Source organism: Dipodomys spectabilis, unplaced genomic scaffold (genome assembly GCF_019054845.1).
Source record: "Dipodomys spectabilis isolate Male_0828 unplaced genomic scaffold, ASM1905484v1 ptg000085l, whole genome shotgun sequence".
Taxonomy (NCBI): domain Eukaryota; kingdom Metazoa; phylum Chordata; class Mammalia; order Rodentia; family Heteromyidae; genus Dipodomys; species Dipodomys spectabilis.
The window spans coordinates 2142501-2162149 of record NW_024870762.1 but is presented as its reverse complement, the minus strand read 5'-3'; the positions used below and the strand labels follow the sequence as shown (position 1 = coordinate 2162149).

The 19649-nt window shown below is 54.5% G+C and overlaps 1 protein-coding gene across 2 annotated transcripts in view; it reads right to left on the bottom strand.

Moving 5' to 3' along the window:
• The window catches only part of Cpne5 (copine 5), a 70142-nt gene that overhangs the window by 45292 nt on the left and 5201 nt on the right, over positions 1-19649 (bottom strand). For both annotated transcript variants that reach the window (XM_042684204.1, XM_042684205.1), the window contains exons 2-3: positions 11329-11369; positions 10350-10396 (exon numbers count right to left, since the gene is read on the bottom strand). In XM_042684204.1, coding sequence (XP_042540138.1) covers positions 10350-10396; positions 11329-11369 — 88 coding nt within the window. The remainder of the gene's footprint in view (positions 1-10349; positions 10397-11328; positions 11370-19649) is intronic.

Here is a 19649-nt window from a genome sequence, read left to right as displayed (position 1 = left end):
GCCTGCTCACAGCCCCAGCAGCAAAACCCCCGCGGGAAAGGCCTCGGTTGGGCCACAAAAGCCACCCTGAGACCCAGAGACCCCTGAGACAGAGTCCCAGAGTGTCAGTGAAGCAGGGGAAGTGGCAGGGCGCCAGCTCCAGCGAGGACCCCCCCCCCACGGGGCTGGCCGGAAACTTCCTTGGGGACTGAACATCATGGCTCCCAGGGCTCTGCTGTACATAGAGTTAGCACATACAGAGGCATGAGGGGCAGTGCGCCCCACTATCTGCCCTGTACCCCACTGTGGTGCCAGATGCGTCACCCAGAGGTGGTCCTGGCTGGCCGAGCCGCAGCCTTGCTGCTCCAAGCCACACACACATGCCACACACACACACACACACACACACACACACACACACACACACACCCTCAGGAGGCGGCCATGATGTCCCACACTAAGTTGGGGTCTTTGATATAAATATCAGTCCTCCTGAAGCCCCCCACAGTGTGTGCAGCCCTAAGTGTTTCCCACGACCACCTTAGGAAGTTAATACTGCTACGGGTCCCATTTGTACATAAGAAAACAGAAAAGGCTCAGAGAGGTGGATGGAGTCACACAGCCAAGTGAGCGGCAGGAGGAGTCCAGGTGGCGGAGCTCCGGGTCACAAACAGCTGATGGAATCTAAATCAACAAGTTCTCTTTTTTGGATTGTCGGGCTTAAAGTCAGTGCCTGGGCACTACCACTGGGAGCCGTAGCTAGGATTACAGGTGTGAGTAACGGCGCCCAGCTTGAAAGATATTTTAATGGTGGGTCCATGGGTGTCCTCATCCCTGCCCCAGCCCGGCCAGCCTCTGCGCTTCCTCCACACGCACCGACCCTCTCTACTTATAAACACCGCTGCAGGGCTTGGAGGTTCCATTTCTCTCCCTCCCTCCCTTCCCCCCACCTCTATCTCCTAGGCCCTCCTGTGATTCCAGTCAAAAACATGTTGATCGGGCTGGGAAGGTGGCTCAGTGGTAGAGTGCTTGCCTCGCATGCATGAGGCCCTGGGTTCCATTCCTCAGCACCACACAGCAGAAAAAGCTGGAAGTGGCACTGTGGCTCAAGGGGTAGAGCACTAGCCTTGAGCTGAAGAGCTGAGGGACAGAGCCCAGGCCCAGAGTTCAGGCCCCACGACCAGCAAAAAATAAATAAATAAGATAAAATAAAATAAACAAAAAAAAAATGTTGATAGGGCTGGGAAGGTGGCTCAGTGGTAGAGTGTTTGCCTAGCATGCATGAGGGCCTAGGTTCGATTCCTTAGTACCTCAGAAACAGAAAAAGATGGAAGTGGTGCTGTGTCTCAAGTGGTAGAGTGTTAACCTTGAGCAAAAAGAAGCTCAGGGACAGCGCCCGGGCTCTGAGTTCAAGCCCCAGGACTGACAAAAAAAAAAGTTGATAGACAAACACTGGGTGGCTTATGTCTAATTCTAGCTACTCAACAGGCTGAGATCAAAGGATCTCAGAACTAGCCTGGGCAGAAAAGTCCTCAAGACTCCATCTCTGTTAGCCAGAAAAAGCCAGGATGGAGGCATGGTTCAAGGGGTAGAGCACTAGCTGTTAGGGAGAAAGCCAAGAGAGAGCACAAAGCCCTGAATTTAAACCAGAATAGGGGTTTGCACACACACACACAATGTTGATTGACAAGTAGACCTAGGATCTGAAGAGTGAAGAACTAGAATTCTAGTCCTGTGAATTAGCCAATGAGAGAGAGAGAGAACAGAGGCAGGGAAAGGAGGCGGGGCGTTCTCCTGGAGGCCACCCAGCTCTTAAGGAAATGGGCCATAACAGGAGTGCAGGGCTGCCTGAGCAGCCGAGCCCTAGCTCTCCAAGCCGCCCGCCCCGTTCAGGCTTTCCTCCTCCATCAAACCCTCCTCCTTCGCTTTCTGTCCCACCCACACAGCCCCGATCTCGTGTTTTCCCCGCTGACCTTGCCCACATGCCATTACTCAAGTCCCCATTTTACAGCTAAGGAGCGAAGGAGTTCCCAGGAAGCCACCAGGGCCCTCCCAGAGCCTCGTGGCAAACGGGGTGGCGGCGAGGGAAGCATGGCTCCCTGCCGTGTCCCCTCGGCCCCCTGCCTCAGTAATGAGTGGGTGTCTCTCCCAATGGCTGCCCAGGTCCGCAGCTCTTGTCTCCTGAAAATGACAGCATGATGGAGACATCACCCCGCTGCAGTGTCCCCCCCCCCCCCCCCCCCCCCGGGCTGACAGACCTACCTCCAAGCTGCTCACTCTCCCCCGCCCAAGCGCCCCCTGTAATTTTTATATATTATTGATGGCTCCTTCATTAAAAGCGCCCGGCCCCGGCCCTCATGAATCACATTGGGCACAACTAAAATTAGAGGCCTCTGTGCTGACTGAGACTCAGAGGGGCCCAGGGGGAAAGGGGACGGTGTTTCCCTTGGGGCTGGCCTGGGGACAGGGGCTGCCCTGTGCCTGGTGTGCCCGGGTAGAAAGCGCCCTGACACCTGGCGGGTAGGAGGAAGCCGGAAGGGTGGGTTCCGGGGCAGGCCTACCACCATTTTGGAAGGTCTTGGAAAGTGCTCTCCGGTTCTCTTACTGGAGGAGTCCAGAATTCCCTGTTGCCCAGTGAGGCGCGCTGGCTGCAGCGAGCGGAAGGGGCAGGTCTCCGCTCCCCTGGTGCCAGGTCTTTGGGCCTTGCTACCTTCCTGCTTTGTGTGCAAGAACAAGAGTTGGGGAACCTAAGTGAACCAGGGTACCCAGGCTCCCAAGGCCTGCCTGGTTTGGGGAGGGTGGGTGGCTAAGCAGAAGAAGCTTCCCTGGCTGCGCCCCAGACACCAGCAATAGGCCTGTGAAGATTTACTCAGCTTACCATCAAAGGCTTTGGCCCAAACCAGCTTGGTTCCTAAATGAGCCATTGTTCCAGATAAGCTGTTAAACGTCCCAGCTCCTGAGGGCATGGTCCTTTTGCCAAGGAACCTGGCTGCCAAGTGCCCACAAAACTGCCTTCCGGGCCTCTGACTTCTAGGAAGAGAGGTGTGCCAGCACTACCCTCAACACACCCCATTCTCCCTGAAGGTGTTGCCCTCCTGACAAGATACCCTGCTCCTATTCAATGACATCATGACTCCTCCCTCCCTCCTGGGAAAGCCCTGGTTTCTCACTCAGGCCTCCTTGTAAGAAGAGTCATTATTAGCCAGGCAGTGGTGGCTCACTCCTGTAATCCTAGCTACTCAGGAGGCTGCGACCTGAAGATCACCGTTCAAAGCCCAAAGTTGTCAGACAGATCTGAGACAGATGCTTAGATTCAATTATCCAACAAAAAGCCAAGGAATGTGCAGGTATAGCTCAATGGGTAAAGCACCAGCCTTGAGCAGAAAAAGCCAAGCAAGAGCTCAAGGCTCCAAGTTCAAGCCCTAGGATCTGGGCCCATGCACAACGTGCATGCGCACACACACATACACACACACAAAGAAAAAGTCATTGTTGAGCAGGGGCTTTGTACGGTGGCTGGTCAGTATGGGCTCACGTGAGGTCTCTCTACCAGCTGCCCTGGCCCTGCTCCCACTGGGCAGGTGGCAGCCTTGCTCTCAGGACAGCTTCAAAGTGTAGCTGGTCAGCCCGCCGCAGCTCTGTGCCACAGGGGACCTGCTCTAGAGCCTGGGGCTGCTGGGTTTTTTTCTGTTGTTGTTGGTTTTTGAAGACAGGGTCTCTCTCTGTAGCTCAGGCTGGCCTGGAATTTTTGATCTTCTGCCTCAAGCAAACACCTTTCTGCAGATGACAACTTGGACACATGTCCACTGAACGACACAGAAAGTGGAATGCGCTACACAGTCCCAGGTGACCAGAGAAGCCTGATTTGGAAATGAGCAGCCCAGCTGGGGATCTGGACTCAGACTTCAATACAGTCTCAGCTCTACCACTTTTTTTCTTTTTTTTTGTCAGTTGTGGGGCTTGAACTCTGGGCCTGGGCGCTGTCCCTCAGCTTTCCAGCTCAAGGCCAGCGCTCTACCACTTGAGCCACAGCGCCACTTCCGGTTTTCTGGTGGTTTATTGGAGATAGGAGTCTCACGGTCTTTCCTGCCCGGGCTGGCTTTGAACCGCGATCCTCAGATCTCAGCCTCCTGAGTAGCTAGGATGACAGGCGTGAGCCACCAGTGCCCAGCAGGAACCCTTTTCTTACAGCAAAAGGACACAGTGGAATAGAAGCCGCACGTGTTCACCCAGCCCTCCCACCCAACAACGATTCCACTTAAGATTGAGAGAGATAAAGCAGGAAGCATCCTCTGGTGGTTCAGCTTTGATTGTTTCTGGGGCGAGCGCTACTGGCTCAGTCCCCTCTCAGGAGGCCATAGGAAGCAAGCGAGACACCACAGTGCACTGCACTGCAAGCCCGATGCTTGACACGCTCGAAGGATTACACGCCTGTTCCCACCGGTTCATCGGGATGTAACTGTGTGGTACATCTAGAAGCACCCACCAGGACCACACAGATCTGACGTGGACCTGTGCGCGCCCCGGTGAGGAGGGGGCCGCCTGTGGTCAACAGAAGCCCACAACGCACTCTGTAAGCAACACTGACAGACCTGCGCTCCCGGCAGAACGCCCTGAGATGGGAAGCGATGGTTTCCTCCTCGGTAGAAGGGGCTAATAATAATAATTAATAATAATAGCACCTCCACAGACCTGGGGATCCTTCCTCCCTTCCTTCGTTGTGCTGTGAGTCCAGCCCAGAGCCTCGTGCATGGTAGGCAAGTTCTACCCAGCCCGCCTGGGGCTGCTGAGCAGGCTGAATGAATGAAATCAGAAGAAGGGCTTAGAATGGCTCTGTGCACCATGGTTGTATGTTTGCTGTTGATATTCACGGTTTGTTGCTGCTGTTTGCAGTTGCTTTTCTCTCTCCCTCTTTCTCTCTCTCTCCCTCTCTTTCTCTCTCTCTCCCTCTTGGCCCTCTCTCTCTCTCTTTCTCTCCTTCTCTTTCTCCCTCTCTCCCTCTGTCTCTGTCTCTGTCTCTCTCTCTCTCTCTCGCTCTGAACTGCTCCCTTTGTGGCCCAGCATACAGCAGGCCTCCACAGTGGGTGTGTGTGGAAGCCCTAGTACCACTGCTGGGGGTGGTGCTAGGAGCTCTGGGCTGGTGCCGAGGTCATGAGGGTGGAGTACTAGTGGGTGGGGGGAACCAGTGGCTTTATAAAAGAGGCCAGAGGAGAAGGTGGTTCAGTGCTAGAGGGGAAGGTAGCTCAGTGGTAGAGGGGAAGGTGGCTCAGTGGTAGAGTGCTTGCCTCTCAGGCATGAGGCCCTGGGTTCAATTCCTCAGCACCGCATAAAACAGAAAAAGCCAGAAGTGGTGCTATGGATCAAATGGTAGAGCGCTAGCCTTGAGCTGAAGAGTTGAGGGACAGAGCCCAGGCCCACCACCAACAAAAAAAGGGGGGCAGAGGGCAGGGGGGTTAGCTCAGCAGTAGTGCAGTTGCCTAGATGTGATCCGCAGCACCGAAGTGCAAAGGGTTCCCAGTCCCTTCTACCTAGAAGGGCAACCAAGCAACCATGGGCCTTACCTGACAGTCTGTAAATTCGGCCCTCACTGGAACAAGGCCTTTGGTCGCAGCGAAAGAGCATTCCACATGCTCACAGGGTGGGGTGGCTCAAAAAGCAGGCTGAGCACTGGGCTGGGATGAGGGTTGGTGGCTGGGGCCACACGCACTGCACGTGATCTGAGGAGACCCACTGGGCACCCCAAGAGTCCACGATTCCACACACACACACACACACACACACACACACACGCTCCTTTCTAACAAGCTAGGACAGCTGCCTGGCAAGGGAGAATCAGGGATCACACCCCATCTTTCCCTGTGCTTTTCCCTCTACCCAATCAGAGTGCTTCTGGGACTGGTCCTCCCAGCACTCCGGCGGCCTCAGGCCCCGCACAACGCCCTGGCCCGGCTTGATGCAAATACTGCGCGAGTTCCTAGGCTAAAATTACCTCTTAAGAGTCAGTTTTCATAAAAATGTGGTGACAGATTTAGGTGCCGGGAAGATGGAATTTTCTCACAAGGCATAAAAATGACCCAAATGGTTAAAATCAGCCAAAGGCCAGCCGTCAGCGGCCGCAAGAGCAGACTCCTGGTTCCCAGTATTGGCCGGTCCTGCGCCCAGCCTCGCCCGCCGCCCTGCCTCCCCGGGCTGGCCATCTGCTCCCAGAGGAGGAACTCTGAGCCAAGATGCTCGTAAAGAATGATCTGCTGTGCCCGGGCAATGAACTGGCCAGGGCAGAAACTGGGGACTGGCAAGGGCAGCGATCACCCCAGACACTGGACTCTGCTGTGAGCGCTTCATCTCTAACACCACACAGAGAACCAGACAAGCAGCGCCCTCTCACCACCCCCTCCACACACGTGTGTGCTTCATCCCTTCTTCAGAAATAGCCAGAGAAGTTTGTGCCCTTGGGGTGGATCCTGTGGCTACGCTTTGCCACCCTGACACACAGGCTCCGAGCACGGGTCCTGACCCCTTTTAAACACGGCCAACCCCCTGAACTCCAGGGACTCTGCTGCTCTGACATTCGGACTCTAGAGCTACTTCAGAAACCACCTCGTCATGGGGCCCCAGGGCTGAATCAGGCACGGCTCCCCATTGCAGCCCTGTAGCCCACCCACCACTTCTTACTGTCCCCTTAAATCCTACTGCCGTACTTCAGATCCTGAACCCCCCCCCTCCCCCGCCAAAGCCCAAGTGTTAAAGGCTGGGCTGGCAGGGTGGGCTGTGCTCCTGGGTGGGGGGGCACCTTTGGGGGAGGGGCCTAGTGGGAGGACCCTAGGTCATTGGGGGGGTGTCTTCAACACAGGTTGTGGGACCCCTGTTTCTTCCTCCTCTCTGCTCGTGATATGAGTAATTTTCTACTATCACAGGTTCTCACCAGAGGCCCACAGCAATGGGGTAAAGATCATGGATCTGAGCCTTTAGAACAATGAACCTTTTTTTTTTTCTCTCTCTCTGTCTCAGTTGTGGGGCTTGAACTCAGGGCCTGGATGTTGTCCCTGAGTTCATCTTGCTCAAGGCTAACACTCTGGCACTTAAGAGCCACAGCGTCATTTCCAAATTTCTGGTGGTTAATTGGAGAGAAGAATCTCACACACATTCCTGCCTGGGCTGGCTTCGAACTGCCACCCTCAGATCTCAGCCTCCTGGGTAGCTAGGATTACAGGCGTGAGCCACCAGCGCCCCGCTGAACCTTTTCTCTTTGTAAGTGAATTCCCTCAGGTGTATTTAATTATAGTCCCTGGAACCTGACTAACAACCCTCTCATTCCCCAACTCCACAGCACCCGAGGGGACCGCTCACCGACGCCTCCCTTCTACACCTTTGCACTGCCACCTTGTGCTGCGCCTGCCGGGTCCCCTCAAACCCCCTGCGATGCCACCTCCTAGTCCCCTCCTGTCCCTCCCTCTCTCTCACACACACCTCCCCTCCCTTCCCGCGTTGCTCCAGCACCTGACAACGCTGCTTTCTCCTGCAATCATGGGCAGGTGGCAGAGCCCTTAGCAAAGCCCCAAACCTGCTGGCCGATGCTTCCAGAATGTTTCCAGAGCACTGGCAGGCATCTCACAGATATACACAGAACCTCTATCATCTCGTTTCCCCCTTACCCCCAAGCCTTAAGGTAGGTGTATCCCCATCTTACATCGGGGGAAACTGAGGCACCGACTCTAAGCAACTTGCCCCAGGTCCCACATCCTTCAGGGGTGGCGGCGAGGAGGTACGGAGGCCCAGGGCCCTGATCTTCTCTGCCCTCTCGCCTCTCTGTTGTCAGGCATGACAACAGGGCTTGGATAATCTGGGGGGACCCTGAGCTAAATGGAAACAAGTCACCATTCTAGAATGTCATGAACGGTTTGCCAAGCAGCGCTCTTCTGAAGAGGCGCTTCCAGACTCGGCCTCAGGAGTCACCGGGACAAGCAGCACATTCCTGGCGCTCATGTCTAGGAAGCTCAGCCAAAGGCCTCACAAGTAATTAGTTCACTTAAGTAGGCTAAATGTTTCCCTAGCAATCTGGCCGATGCTTCAATGGGCTTCCGTCCGTCTCACAGCCCTGCCCGTGGATGAAATTCCCGCATGAATCCACATCCAATTCACCCCTTTGTGCAGCAAGACCGGGGATCTCCCAGAGGAGCACCAACTGGGAAGGGAAAAACAAGCTTCCCCCCCCTTTCCCCTCTCTCCCCCTCCCCTCTCAGCTTGACCAGGCCTTGAGTCTCAGGAAAAGCAACCTCAGCTCTGTCTGCTGTTCCCACAGGAGCCCCTCACTTCCCCGCTTCCCAGGTCCCCCCATTCCTCCCTACACCCAAGAGCCTTATCTTCCGCGGGATCCCCGTGAGGGGGACTGAGGCCCAGCCAGAGAGGATACAACAGCCAGCACCTCTGGAAGTCAGCCTCAGCAGCTCAGCTGCCACTGCTACCCCGGCCCTTCCTTTCACAACCGTTTATGAAGCACCTGCTGTGTGCTGGGCCCTGCTTGAGATGCTCAAAGTAGAGCAGTGCCTGGAAGATGAAAGGCTCTGCCCCGTGAGGCTGACAGATGACAAGATAAATACTGAGCCAGAGCCTGGAAGCCATGACAAGGGATAAGGGGAATTAACAACCAGAGGAGAGGCTGAGATGCTGGACCACAGGGTCAGGGAGGGCCGCCACACTGTAAGGATGCAGACAAGATCTGTGGGAAGCATGGGAGGGGCCACAGGGACATGTGCGGTACAGCCTTTAACAGCAAGTGCAAAGGCCCTGTGGCAGAAGGCCCTGTGGCCAACATGGAGGGGAGGAACCCTGGGAGACAAGGTCAGCCAGGTGAAGGAAGTCTGACCAGCTGGCACTGGTGGCCATTGAAGGGAGTGGTTTTACAAGATGGGAGCCAGGGGCCAACTACAAGCAGTGGAGGGACAGCACCCCGTTTTAGCGGGACCCGTTAGTACCCAGGTGGAAGAGCCTAAAAGCATCTTCTAAATTCTCTGGGGTTTTTGTTTGTTTGTTTTTTGGTCAGTTGTGCGGCTTGAACTCTGGGCCTGGGTGCTGTCCCTGAGCTCTTCAGCTCAAGGGGAGTGCTCTACCACTTGAGCCACAGCGCCACTTCCAGTTTTCTGGTGTTAATTAGAGATAAGAGTGTCACAGACTTTCCTGCCCATGCTGGTTTTGAACTACGATCCTCAGATCTCAGCCTCCTGAGTAGCTAGGATTACAGGTGTGAGCTACCAGCGCCCAGCTAAGTCTCTGGTTCTTCAAGTCTGCCCTCTCCTCAAAGCGCCGATGATAAGGGACAAAGGGAAATGGAACCGCAGAAATAACAAAGATACACTGTGGATCACCCTTGGCTGGGGTGGGGCCTGGAAGTCAAATGGACATGGTGGGGTGGGGTGGGGCCGGGGGAGGTGTTGAGATTTGACCACCACAAATGGGCGACACTGAAGCCTTCTGTGCAGGAATCACCTGGCTGAATCCATCCCCACATTACCAGAAAAACGGGGGGGGGGGGGGAGGGGCGAAGGCGGGGGGGGGGGCGGGGGCAGGAGGAGTAATACCCAGGGGCCATGATGAGCCAGGACTCCCTCTCCCACACCAGGGCTCCCCCAGGATACAGTCCTGGACCATCAACCTGACCGGATGGAGACCCTCTAGGAAGGTGAGCAAGGCCCACTTCTGGAAGCTGCAGAGGGGTGCTGACCTATCAGGGATTCAGCCCCTGAAATCTTTTGGTGGGCGACGGGAAAGCCACGTATGCTTCTTGTCGGCTGCCCACGGCCCATCTGCTTGTATTGATAGTTCCACGTGGCTCCTAATGATGTTATAAATATCCAAATGGCCCTTGGCAGATAAAAGGCTCCCCCGCTCCAATAGAAAACTGGGAGGTGGTGGGAGAAAGTAGGTCACTGGGGAATGTGTGACTGGGGGCTGGATCTCGCCTCGCCCCTCCCAGCTGCTGATCCACCCTACTTCCTGTCTGCCATGAGGTGAAATATTCTGCCACCAGGATGTTCCAAACCCAAGAGCCAAGGGGCCAACTGACCCAGGGCTGAGCTCCTTGAAACCAGAAGCCCAGATCGATCGCTCCTCCTGTAAGTTGTTGTGCAAAAAGCAACTAATATCACCATGTCTCCCTCAGACCGGGGCTCTCTGAGGATGGATGGGCACCATCGGCCCCATTTTCAGTGCTTGCTCTGCCATAGACTAGGACAGCCCTCTGCCTGCCTTCCCGCCTTCATGAGGGCTTGGAGCTGCAAGTGAACCCCCTCTGGTGGGATGGCTCAAGAGCTGGAGACAACAGACTGACACGATTAGGGACTGGCTGGAGCCCTGGTAGGCAGGGCTCAACCTACCTCTCGCCACTGCTTGTTCTCCATGCCTTGAGTATACATGACACACACTGGAAGAGAGAAGAGAAAAAAACTAATTAATACTGCAGGCCAAGGGAGTTCCCGGATGGGGAAGGGACCTTGGCTGCGTGTACACCATGGCAGCCTAGAGCCTGGATTGCTCTGGGAAGTGGGCAGAGTGGTTACCGCAGGCATCAGGATCTTGATTTCTGTTTCTGTTGTTGTTTGCAGTGCCGGGGATCAAACCCAAGGCTCTGCCCATGCTAGGCAAGCACGCTACCCCCAAGTGACAGCCCCTGGGCCCCACAGCTCGTGTCTAGGCATCAATTCACAGGAGTCAGCTTGGCAAAGGGGGCCAAAGGGGGCCACTCCTTCTGCACGCTTTAGAGGAGGGGAGGACACCATTCATTCGTAGGCAGGTGGACAGGTGACGGGAGGACAGGGTGGCAGAGTACATTGGAGCGCATCTGAAGGCACAGGGGCCCTTTATACCCACAGACCTATTAGTCTCACCAACCCCCTTTTACTGATGAGGGACCTGAGGCTCAGAGGAGCCCAAAGACCTACTCAAACCCAACAACTGTCCCACCAGACCACAGCCAATCAAGGCTCAGAATTTATCTGGTTTCAGCCAGGCATGGGCGGCTCATGCCTGTAATCCCAGCTCCTCAGAAGGCTGAGATCTGACAATGGTGGTTTGAAGTCAGCCTGGGCAGGAAAGTCCAGGACACTTTTATTTTCAATTAACCACCCCAAACCCAGAAAACCCAGGAAGCAGCCAACTTGCCCCTAGCCCCCCAGCCCCTCCCGACCTGCTGGGTCCCCAGGAGGCTTCACAAGCACGGGGGCTGGGCAGGGAAACCCCAGAGCTCCTTCCCCAGCTGGTGGCCAGCAGCGATGCCTGAGCAGCCCCGCCACACTCGGCACAGTCATTAGTCACAGTCGCTGCTGTCATTGTGACCGTTACTTCAGCGGGACTTACGTGGGTCTGACTTGGAAAACATGTCTTTGTCCAAAAGGTTCCTGAAAGAAAACACAGAGGAGTCAGCAAGGCGGAGGGGAGAGGCCCTGAACCCCAGGCAGAGGCTGCCGCTGGCCTGGCCTCAGGGGAACAGAAACGGAAGGCCATCACTTTAGCCAACCTTGATGATGTGTCCTTAATTGTCAAGGTGCTCGGTGGCCCCCAGATCCCCCCGCCTCCCCTTCCTTGGATGCCTGGAACTCCGCACCCCGCAAAGCTGCCCTCGCCCTGAGATTCCTGTGCCCTGGCTGCTTCTCACTGACCAAATCCCAATCGGCCCATTCCACCAGCCCTTTCTAGAAGTTTCTTCACCATCTCCAAAGCCATCTGCAGTGACAGCTTACAGAGCAACGGGTCACCACTGTAGGCCACACCCCCCAGCGCCCCTCTACCCCGCAGCAGCGGGGAGCTGACACATGGGGTCCTCTGCTCTCCTCTCCTCTCCCCAAAGACAGCCACCCGCAGCCTGCCCTCCGGCCCCGCTGGCACCCCACCCCTCTGCTGGTCCCCAGGAAACGGTCTGATAAACCTCCCAGCCCACTGCAGAACACGGGACACAGCTGACCTGGACCCATCCTCCGGGGGTGCAAATTTTGGGGGTGCCTATCTTCCCTTAAGGCTGCTGAGGAGGGATCTCCAGCCCAACGAGCAGGGAAATTATGGGGAGATGTGGCTCTATTGAAGAGGCAGGTTTATCCTCCAGATCTCCATGAAACTCTAGCTGCAGAAAATTCTAGAGTGCTCAAGCTGGGAGGCCTGCCCAGTCACCTTTCCTAACTCCTGCAATGAATCAGGAGTGTGACACTCACAGACAACTAGGGCTCCTCCCAGGGCCGGATCTCTGTCTCCTTCAGGCTTGGGTGGGGACAGGGGACAGGGGACAGGAGAGCCATGTGCAGGCCAGCCGGAGAGTGAGGCCCAGGATTTCTGTCTAGGGCGTGTGGTGTGTGTGTGTGTGTGTGTGTGAAACAGATAGGGGAAGAAGACATAGTGTCTTATCTTCAACGACAAGTCAATGGGGCTGCTTTTCCACTGGGCCAGAGGCCCACAACTAAGAAACAGAATCACCTGGTTTGTGTGGCCCTGCCCAGGGACCTCAGGACTCTGTGAGCCCTGACCCCAAACCACAGACCTTCTGTCTACTGCACTGCTGAAATAAGAATACTAATAGCTGGGCTTTCAATGTGGCCCAGTGGTAGAGTGCTTGCCTAGCACGCATGGAGCTCTGGGTTCAATTTCCCAGTAACACATACACAGAAAAAGCCAGAAGTGGCGCTGTGCTAGCTTTAAGCAAAAGAAGCTCAGGGACAGTGCCCAGGCCCTGAGTCCAAGACCCAGGACTAGAAAGAAGGAAAGAAAGAAAGAAAGAAAGAAAGAAAGAAAGAAAGAAAGAAAGAAAGAAAGAAAGAAAGAAAGAAAGAAAGAAAGAAAGAAAGAAAGAAAGAAAGAAAGAAAAGAAAGAAAGAAAGCTAATAACTATTTTTGTTATTCATTATTATAGACTGCTGACACTGAGGCTTGAACCCAGGACCTTGTAACATGCTAGGAACGTGCTTTACCACTGAGCTCTACCTCTAATCCTTGGTTTTTTTGGAGGCAAGAGTCTTCCTTAGATACCCCTACTTCAGCCTTTCCAGCACTGGGATTACAGGTGTGCGCCACCACACCTGGCTACAATTATTCTTACCACCTTTCCAGAGCCTTCCTACCCCTCTTCCTCAACGTGCCTTTCCTGGCTACTGCCCCAAACCACACTCCCCTCCCCTGAGCTCTCGCTGGCCTGAAGGGTGCTCCTCTTCCATTCCTGGGTTGTGGTCCTCACAACCTCTGTGCTTCTCCAGAGCAGGTCCCCCATTCTGCCACATGCCGGCCCAGTGCCAGAGGCTAGTAGGTTGGATGGAGGACCCAGGAGGAGGAGGGGGCCAGGGAGGGGAGCAGGCCTGGTCGCCTCACCTGCCTCCTCTGCCTGCAGTGAGTGGGGTGTGGTCAGATGCCCCATCTTCCTGTGGCCCCCCTTTCCCTCTCTGTAAAATGGGGCCCAGTCTAGTTCAAAGCTGCTCAGAGAGGAACGTGGAGCTCCTGGGAGCCAGCAAAGCCTTGTTTGTTCTGCGCGATGGGCAGGCTCACGGGGCAGGTGACAAGGGAGGCGCAACTACCCGCAGCCTCGCTGGTCCAGGGAAGCCCAGCCAGTCCCACATCCCAGCAGCCCCTGGAGCGCGCTGTTTCCATTGGCTGACACTGGCCACGCCCCCAGCTTCAGCCCCTCCTCTCCTGCCTCCATCCTATCCCTCGCCCCAGCCCTGAGGACCCCCACACCTGATCCCTTTACCTCCTCCACCTGTCACCCAGCTCCTGTCCTGACAGAAACCAAGGCCTGTGGACCCCAGCCACGTGGGTCTGGACATGTGGCGTCCTCCATTAGAACTTCCCCGGGCTTACTCACCCTGCACCCAGGTTTAAAAGGGCAGATCCTAACTCCAGGAAATGAAAATGAGAGTTGTTTGTCTGTTTTTCCATTGAAGAAAAAAAAAAAGGCAGATCCTTGGGGCTGTGCCCAGAGTCTCATTTTGTAGGTCTGGAGCAGGGCCGGGATGTCATGTTTAAATAGGGGTCTTCCTGTCAGCCTTCTCTTGTTTTTGTATGTACTGGTGTGTGTGTGTGTGTGTGTGTGTGTGTGTGTGTGTGTGTGTGTGTGTGTGTGTGTGTGTGTGTGTGTGTGTGTGTGCGTGCCCGTGAAACAGTACTGGGACTTGAACTCAGATCCTCCTCCTGCCCTCAGTTTTTTCCACTCAACACTATCACATTACAACTTGAGCTACACCTGCACTTCCAGCTTTTTGCTGGTTAATTGGAGATAGGAATCACATGGAGTTTTCTGCTCAGGCTGGCTTCAAACTTCAACCCTCAGATTTCAGCCTCCTGAGTAGCTAGGAGTACAGGCACGAGCCACCAGTGCCCCAGCTCTTCTTTATATTTTTGAAACAGGGTCTTACTAGGTGCCCAGGCTGGCTTCAAACTCATTATCTTCCTGCCTTGTCCTCATGCCTCCTCCTATGTGCTGGGATTACAGGCATGCACCACCATGCTCAGCTCCCCTGTGCATTTCCAAACACCACCTTCTGAGGCCTAGTGTCTCAGGGCCTCAGCTTCACTACTGTTTGGTCAAGGACCCCAGCACAGGCCTGCGTGGTGCTTAGAAGCTCCCCCACAGCCAAGCACCTGCCCTGGATCCCCATTCACCTCATCCCTGAGCATCCCAAGCTCAGAGACTGACTTCCTCCAGGCACACAGCCAGCAAGCAGCCTGGGCAGGGAGGAAACCATGTCTTTTGTCCCCAAAAAGGGCCCCAGCCCAGGGGAAAGACCAGTGCCCCAATGCCTTTGCCTCCACTTTCTGTTTTTGGAGCGCTCAAAGGGAAATTTTTTTTTTTTTCTAACAGACAAAATGTATTTTTTCCCTAAAGAGCATAAAACCCTTCAGCTGTCTACCCGGCAGCGGCAGCGCAGAGCTCGGCTTCTTTTGTTCCTTAAATCAAGGCCCAGGAAAACAGAGTGGGGGGGGGAAGGGGGGAGGAGGGGGGGTCGCTGCCCATTCTCCGCTCTTGACCAAGGAAGAACCGTTTTTAATTCAGAGGCTGTGGAAAAATGGCATCCACAGGGTGGAAAGTCAGAAATCCCCGGAGCCCGATCTAAGGAAGAAAGCACTGGAAAGGTCAAAAGAGAGCCCCAGAGAGGCGCTACCAAGGCTGGAGGTGTGCTAAACGCTACGGGGTCCCTACCTCCTGCTCTTCCCCGCTGAACCTGTCAGCCCCGCACAGTGGTTCTCAGAGGTGTGCTTTGTGTTGGAGGATTTCCATCAGATTCCTAGACAGACTGCTTGAGTTAGGAAAAGATGGTTTCTTAGCCAGGCACCACCTGAGACTGAGATCTAAGGATCACGGTTTGAAGCCATCCAGGACAGAAAAGTCCCCGTGAGACTCTTATCTCCAATAACTGGAAGTGGAGCTATAGGTCAAGTGGTAGAGTGCTAGCCTTAAGCACAAAGAGGCTCAGGATCAGCTCCCAGGCCCTAAGTCCAAGCCCCACAACTGACCAAAAGAGAAAAAAGAAAAAATGCTTTTTTGGAATCAGGTGTAATAGTAATTACACTTGTAATCCCAGCACTTGGGCTACATAGCAAGACCCTGTCTCCCCCCTAAAAAAGTTGAGTGATGATGACTCACACCTGTAGTGCTATGTAGGAAGCTGGAATTGTGAGGCCAAGTTCAACAGAAGAAACTGCGGTGGTCTAAACCGATCATCCCAGCTCTGAGGGAAGAATAAAGCAGATAGATCCTAATCCAGCCACAGTCCTGGGCAGGAAGCAAGAACCTATCTCAAAAAATAACCAGCCCCAAAAAAGGGCTGAAAGTATGGCTCAGCAGCCGAGCACCTGCCTAGCAAGCACAAAGCCTTGAGTTCAAATCCCAGCTCTGCAGAGCGTGGGCGAGGAGACAGCCTGTCTACTTTCCAGCCACCTACTGGTGGGCAGAGGACGCAAGGCCGGGCCTTGGGGCTTCCACAGGAGAGCAGGGCCTTCTTTTGGAGATGCCCAGGGGACATCTGTGTCACCAAGTGTGCCACGCCCATGTGGCCCACTGGACCCCCACCAATCTTGCCGCCCTGTTTCTGCCCCCAGTCCCATGGACAACTGGGGAAGCAGAGTCAGAGGGCTTCCTGTGGCCACTACCAGCTCTCCAGAAACAATGAGGGACACAGGCCAGGTGCGCCTGCCTCGCCTCTCACCCCTCGCCCCCTCCTCTCGGGTCCTGCTCATCCCCCTGACAAGTAGCCACACTGAGCTCTGAAAACAACTGGGCCCCAGTGGCACACACCTGTAATCCTAACTATTCAGGAGGCTGAGATCTGAGGATCACGGTTCAAAGCCAGCCTGGGCAGGAAAGTCCCCTTGAGACTCTTCTCTCCAATAAACTACTCAGAAAAAACTGTAAGTGGCGCCGTGGCCCAAGTGGTAGAGCGCTAGTCTTGAGCAAAAAGTTGTTCAGGGACAGTGCCCAGGCCCTGAGTTCGAGCCCCAGGACCAGAAAGAAAAGAAAAAAGCAATTTCCCTTCTGACACTCTCAAAATTATTAAAATATGTAATATATGTTATATATTATATATAACATATATAACATAGGACATATATAATATTTATTATAATTATTCTAACAGTGTCTCTCCTGAGCTGCATGGCCAAGGGAGGAGGGCTGTGTGCAATCCCCATGGGTAACGGGCCCCCGCCCTGGGTCCTCACTGGAGCACCAGGTGGCTGACCGCCTTGTAGAGGGAATGGGGAGCCACCAGCTTGAAGTGGGCCCAGCCCCAGCTGCTGCCTCCTCCCTCCCTTCAGGATCCCCACTCTTCCCCTCCTCCTCACATCTGCCCACTCTTCCCCAGGCTGACATGGCCTTTCTCACTTCCTGGCCCTGATTGCGTCTTCCCTCCCCTCCCCTCCCCTCCCCAGCTCATTCTCTGCCCAGCAATCAGGGCATTGTTGTTTTCTGTGTTTGTTTTATAGGAGTTATGCTGGTATCAGGGCTGGAACTCAGGGCCTTGTGCTTTTGCTCGGCTTTCTTGGGCATTGCTGGTACGCTAACGTTTGAGCCATGCCTCTAGCTCAGCTTTTTGCTGGTTAATTGGAGATGGAGTCTCATGGACTTTTCTGGCCAGGCTGGCTTTGAACTGCCATCCTCCAGATCTCAGCCTCCTACAGTAGCTAGGATTATTGGAGTGAGCCACTGGCACTAGGCTCAGAGCTTTGTTTTTTAAGTATTTTTTCCCTGCCAGTCCTGGGGCTTGAACTCAGGGCCTGGACGCTGTCCCTGAACTTCTGAGCCACAGCGCCACTTCTGGCTTTTTCTGTGTAGAGAGCTTGCCTAGCATTCACAAAGTCCTGGGTTCCATTCCTAGTACTACAGAGACTAAAAATAAAAGCATAACCTGATACCACCAGGCACTGGTGGCTCACACCTGTAATCCTAGCTCCTCAGGAGGCAGAGATCTGAGGATCACGGTTCAAAGCCAGCCCAGGCAGGAAAGTCCCTGAGACTCTTATCTCTAACTAACCACCAGAAAACCGGAAGTGGCGCTGTGGCTCAAGTGGTAGAGCACTAGCCTTGAGCTGAATTACTGAGGGACAGCCCCCAGGCCCTGAGTTCAAGCCCCACGACCAACAACAACAAAAGACAGCACCCAGGCCCTGAGTTCAAGCCCTAATATTAGTGCATGTACACACACACACACACACACACACACACACACGAAATAAAACAAAGTTTATTTGTCTTCTATCCCAGCTCCGTGAGCTCCACAGGGAGCACAACCCGCCTTGTTCATGGCTACATCCCCTGCGGTTCACCCCAGCGTCCGGCCCGGATCCCGTCACACGTGAAGATCCCCATCACTTCAAGGAGTGACTGAAGTACCACCGTCACGGCAATCGCTGCGGCTGCTCCACTTGGCGCATTGCAGGGCAGAGAAAAGCCCCCAGGCCCGCTCCCCTCTGCAGAGCCGCCCAGCAGCACCGCCACTTCCCGCCATGCCGAGCATGGAGGAAGCAGAGGCCGGCCAGGGTCTCTGAGGAAGCCAGGCCCCGCCCTGCCTCTCCGGCCGGCCAGCTCAGTGAGAATCCAGGACCTCCCTCAGGCCCTGCAGGGGCCCGATGGTCCAGGAGAAGGGAGGGGGGAGAGGGGGAACAGAGGGACCCTACGGCGCTTTGCAATGGCACCAAGCCCTTTTCCGCCTGGCAAGCAAGCAGCAAGACAGGCAGTCAGGGGTCTGTCCCTGACACCCAACAGTGACAATCCACTGAAGCCAGCTCTCTGGGATGCCACCTCTAGGCCCCTGCTAGCCACTCTCTACCCACGAGCAACGTCCACATGATTCAGTTCTGATAGGACTCTCCTAACACCCAAGAACAACTAGCTCAGTGGAAGACAGCCTAGCAAGGGCAAGGCCCTGAATTCAGTCTTCAGCTCTGAAAAAAAAAATAGACTCCTGTCTTTAAGGGTAGAAATAGGACCTAGCTGCAAGCCCTGAAACAATGCTGAGAAATTTAGGAAGGAACTGTGCTTTTTCAGATAAAAGCAAATTTTCAGAGAGGTCTTTTACTGTCATTGGATGTGACGGGGATGTCTGGTGCAGAAGCAGCCATTCTGTAACAATGCAGCTCACTAATGATGGTTGAGTTCTTCAAAGAGAAGTGATATGAAAAGCTAGCCCTAAGATATGTCGCCTCCAGACTCACTGTGACCCTTGAAAAACAAACGCATCTCGAGTTTAAGCCACCAACAGTCATCTTTTCTTAGTTATAGTGGAAGCATTCCTAACCAAACCTGACTCCTCCCTCTGCCATGGAACTTTCCAGCTTCATTTCCCTGAGGGGTAATGGTAACTACTACCATACCATGTAGTACCAGCCAAGGCTGGCTTCTATTCTATGGCTTCGGTTCCCTAGGCTTCCCTGCCCAGTTATGAGTTTGACTCTTGGAAACATAGGCCTCCCTCAGCAAGCAAGGCCTCTCTCTTCCCTGGGGACGCTTCTTGGTCATGCCCATCTTGATGGTCCCCAAGCCCCACCATGGACTTCATGGAGACTGAGTCCCAACATCAAGAACCCCTCAGGGACTGGGGGCCAGTGGCTCACGCCTGTAATCCTAGCTACTCAGGAGGCTGAGATCTGAGGATCATGGTTCAAAGCCAGGTTAGGCAGGAAAGTCCATGGACTTTCTTATCTCCAATAAACTACTCAGAAAAAACAGGAAGTGGTGCTGTAGTTCAAGTGATAGAGCGCTAGCTTTGAGCACAAAGAGGCTCAGGGACAGTGCCCAGGCCCTGAGTTCAAGCCCCAGGACTGGAAAGAAAGAAAGAGAGAGAGAAAGAGGCGGGGGAGAAGGAGGAGACGCCCTTGGGGCTCTGAGTCTGAGGGACTGGATTGGATCTTCCTCCCCAGGACTGCGCTAGCTGTGTGACTTGGGCAGGCCCCTTAGCCTCCGCCAGCCTTGACTTCTTAATCAAGACTAAACACTACTTTCTGTCTTGTGGGAATATTCAAAATAGTCACTCAGGGCCCCAAGTGGCTTACACCTGTAATCCGAGCTACTTGGGAGGCTGAGAGCTGAAGATTGTGGTTTGGGAAATCAGCTTGGCCAGTAAAATCCATGACTTTTATCTTCAATGAACTGCCAGAAAGCTGTATGGGTGGAGCTGTGGTTCAAGTGGTAGAGCACCAGCCTTGAGTGA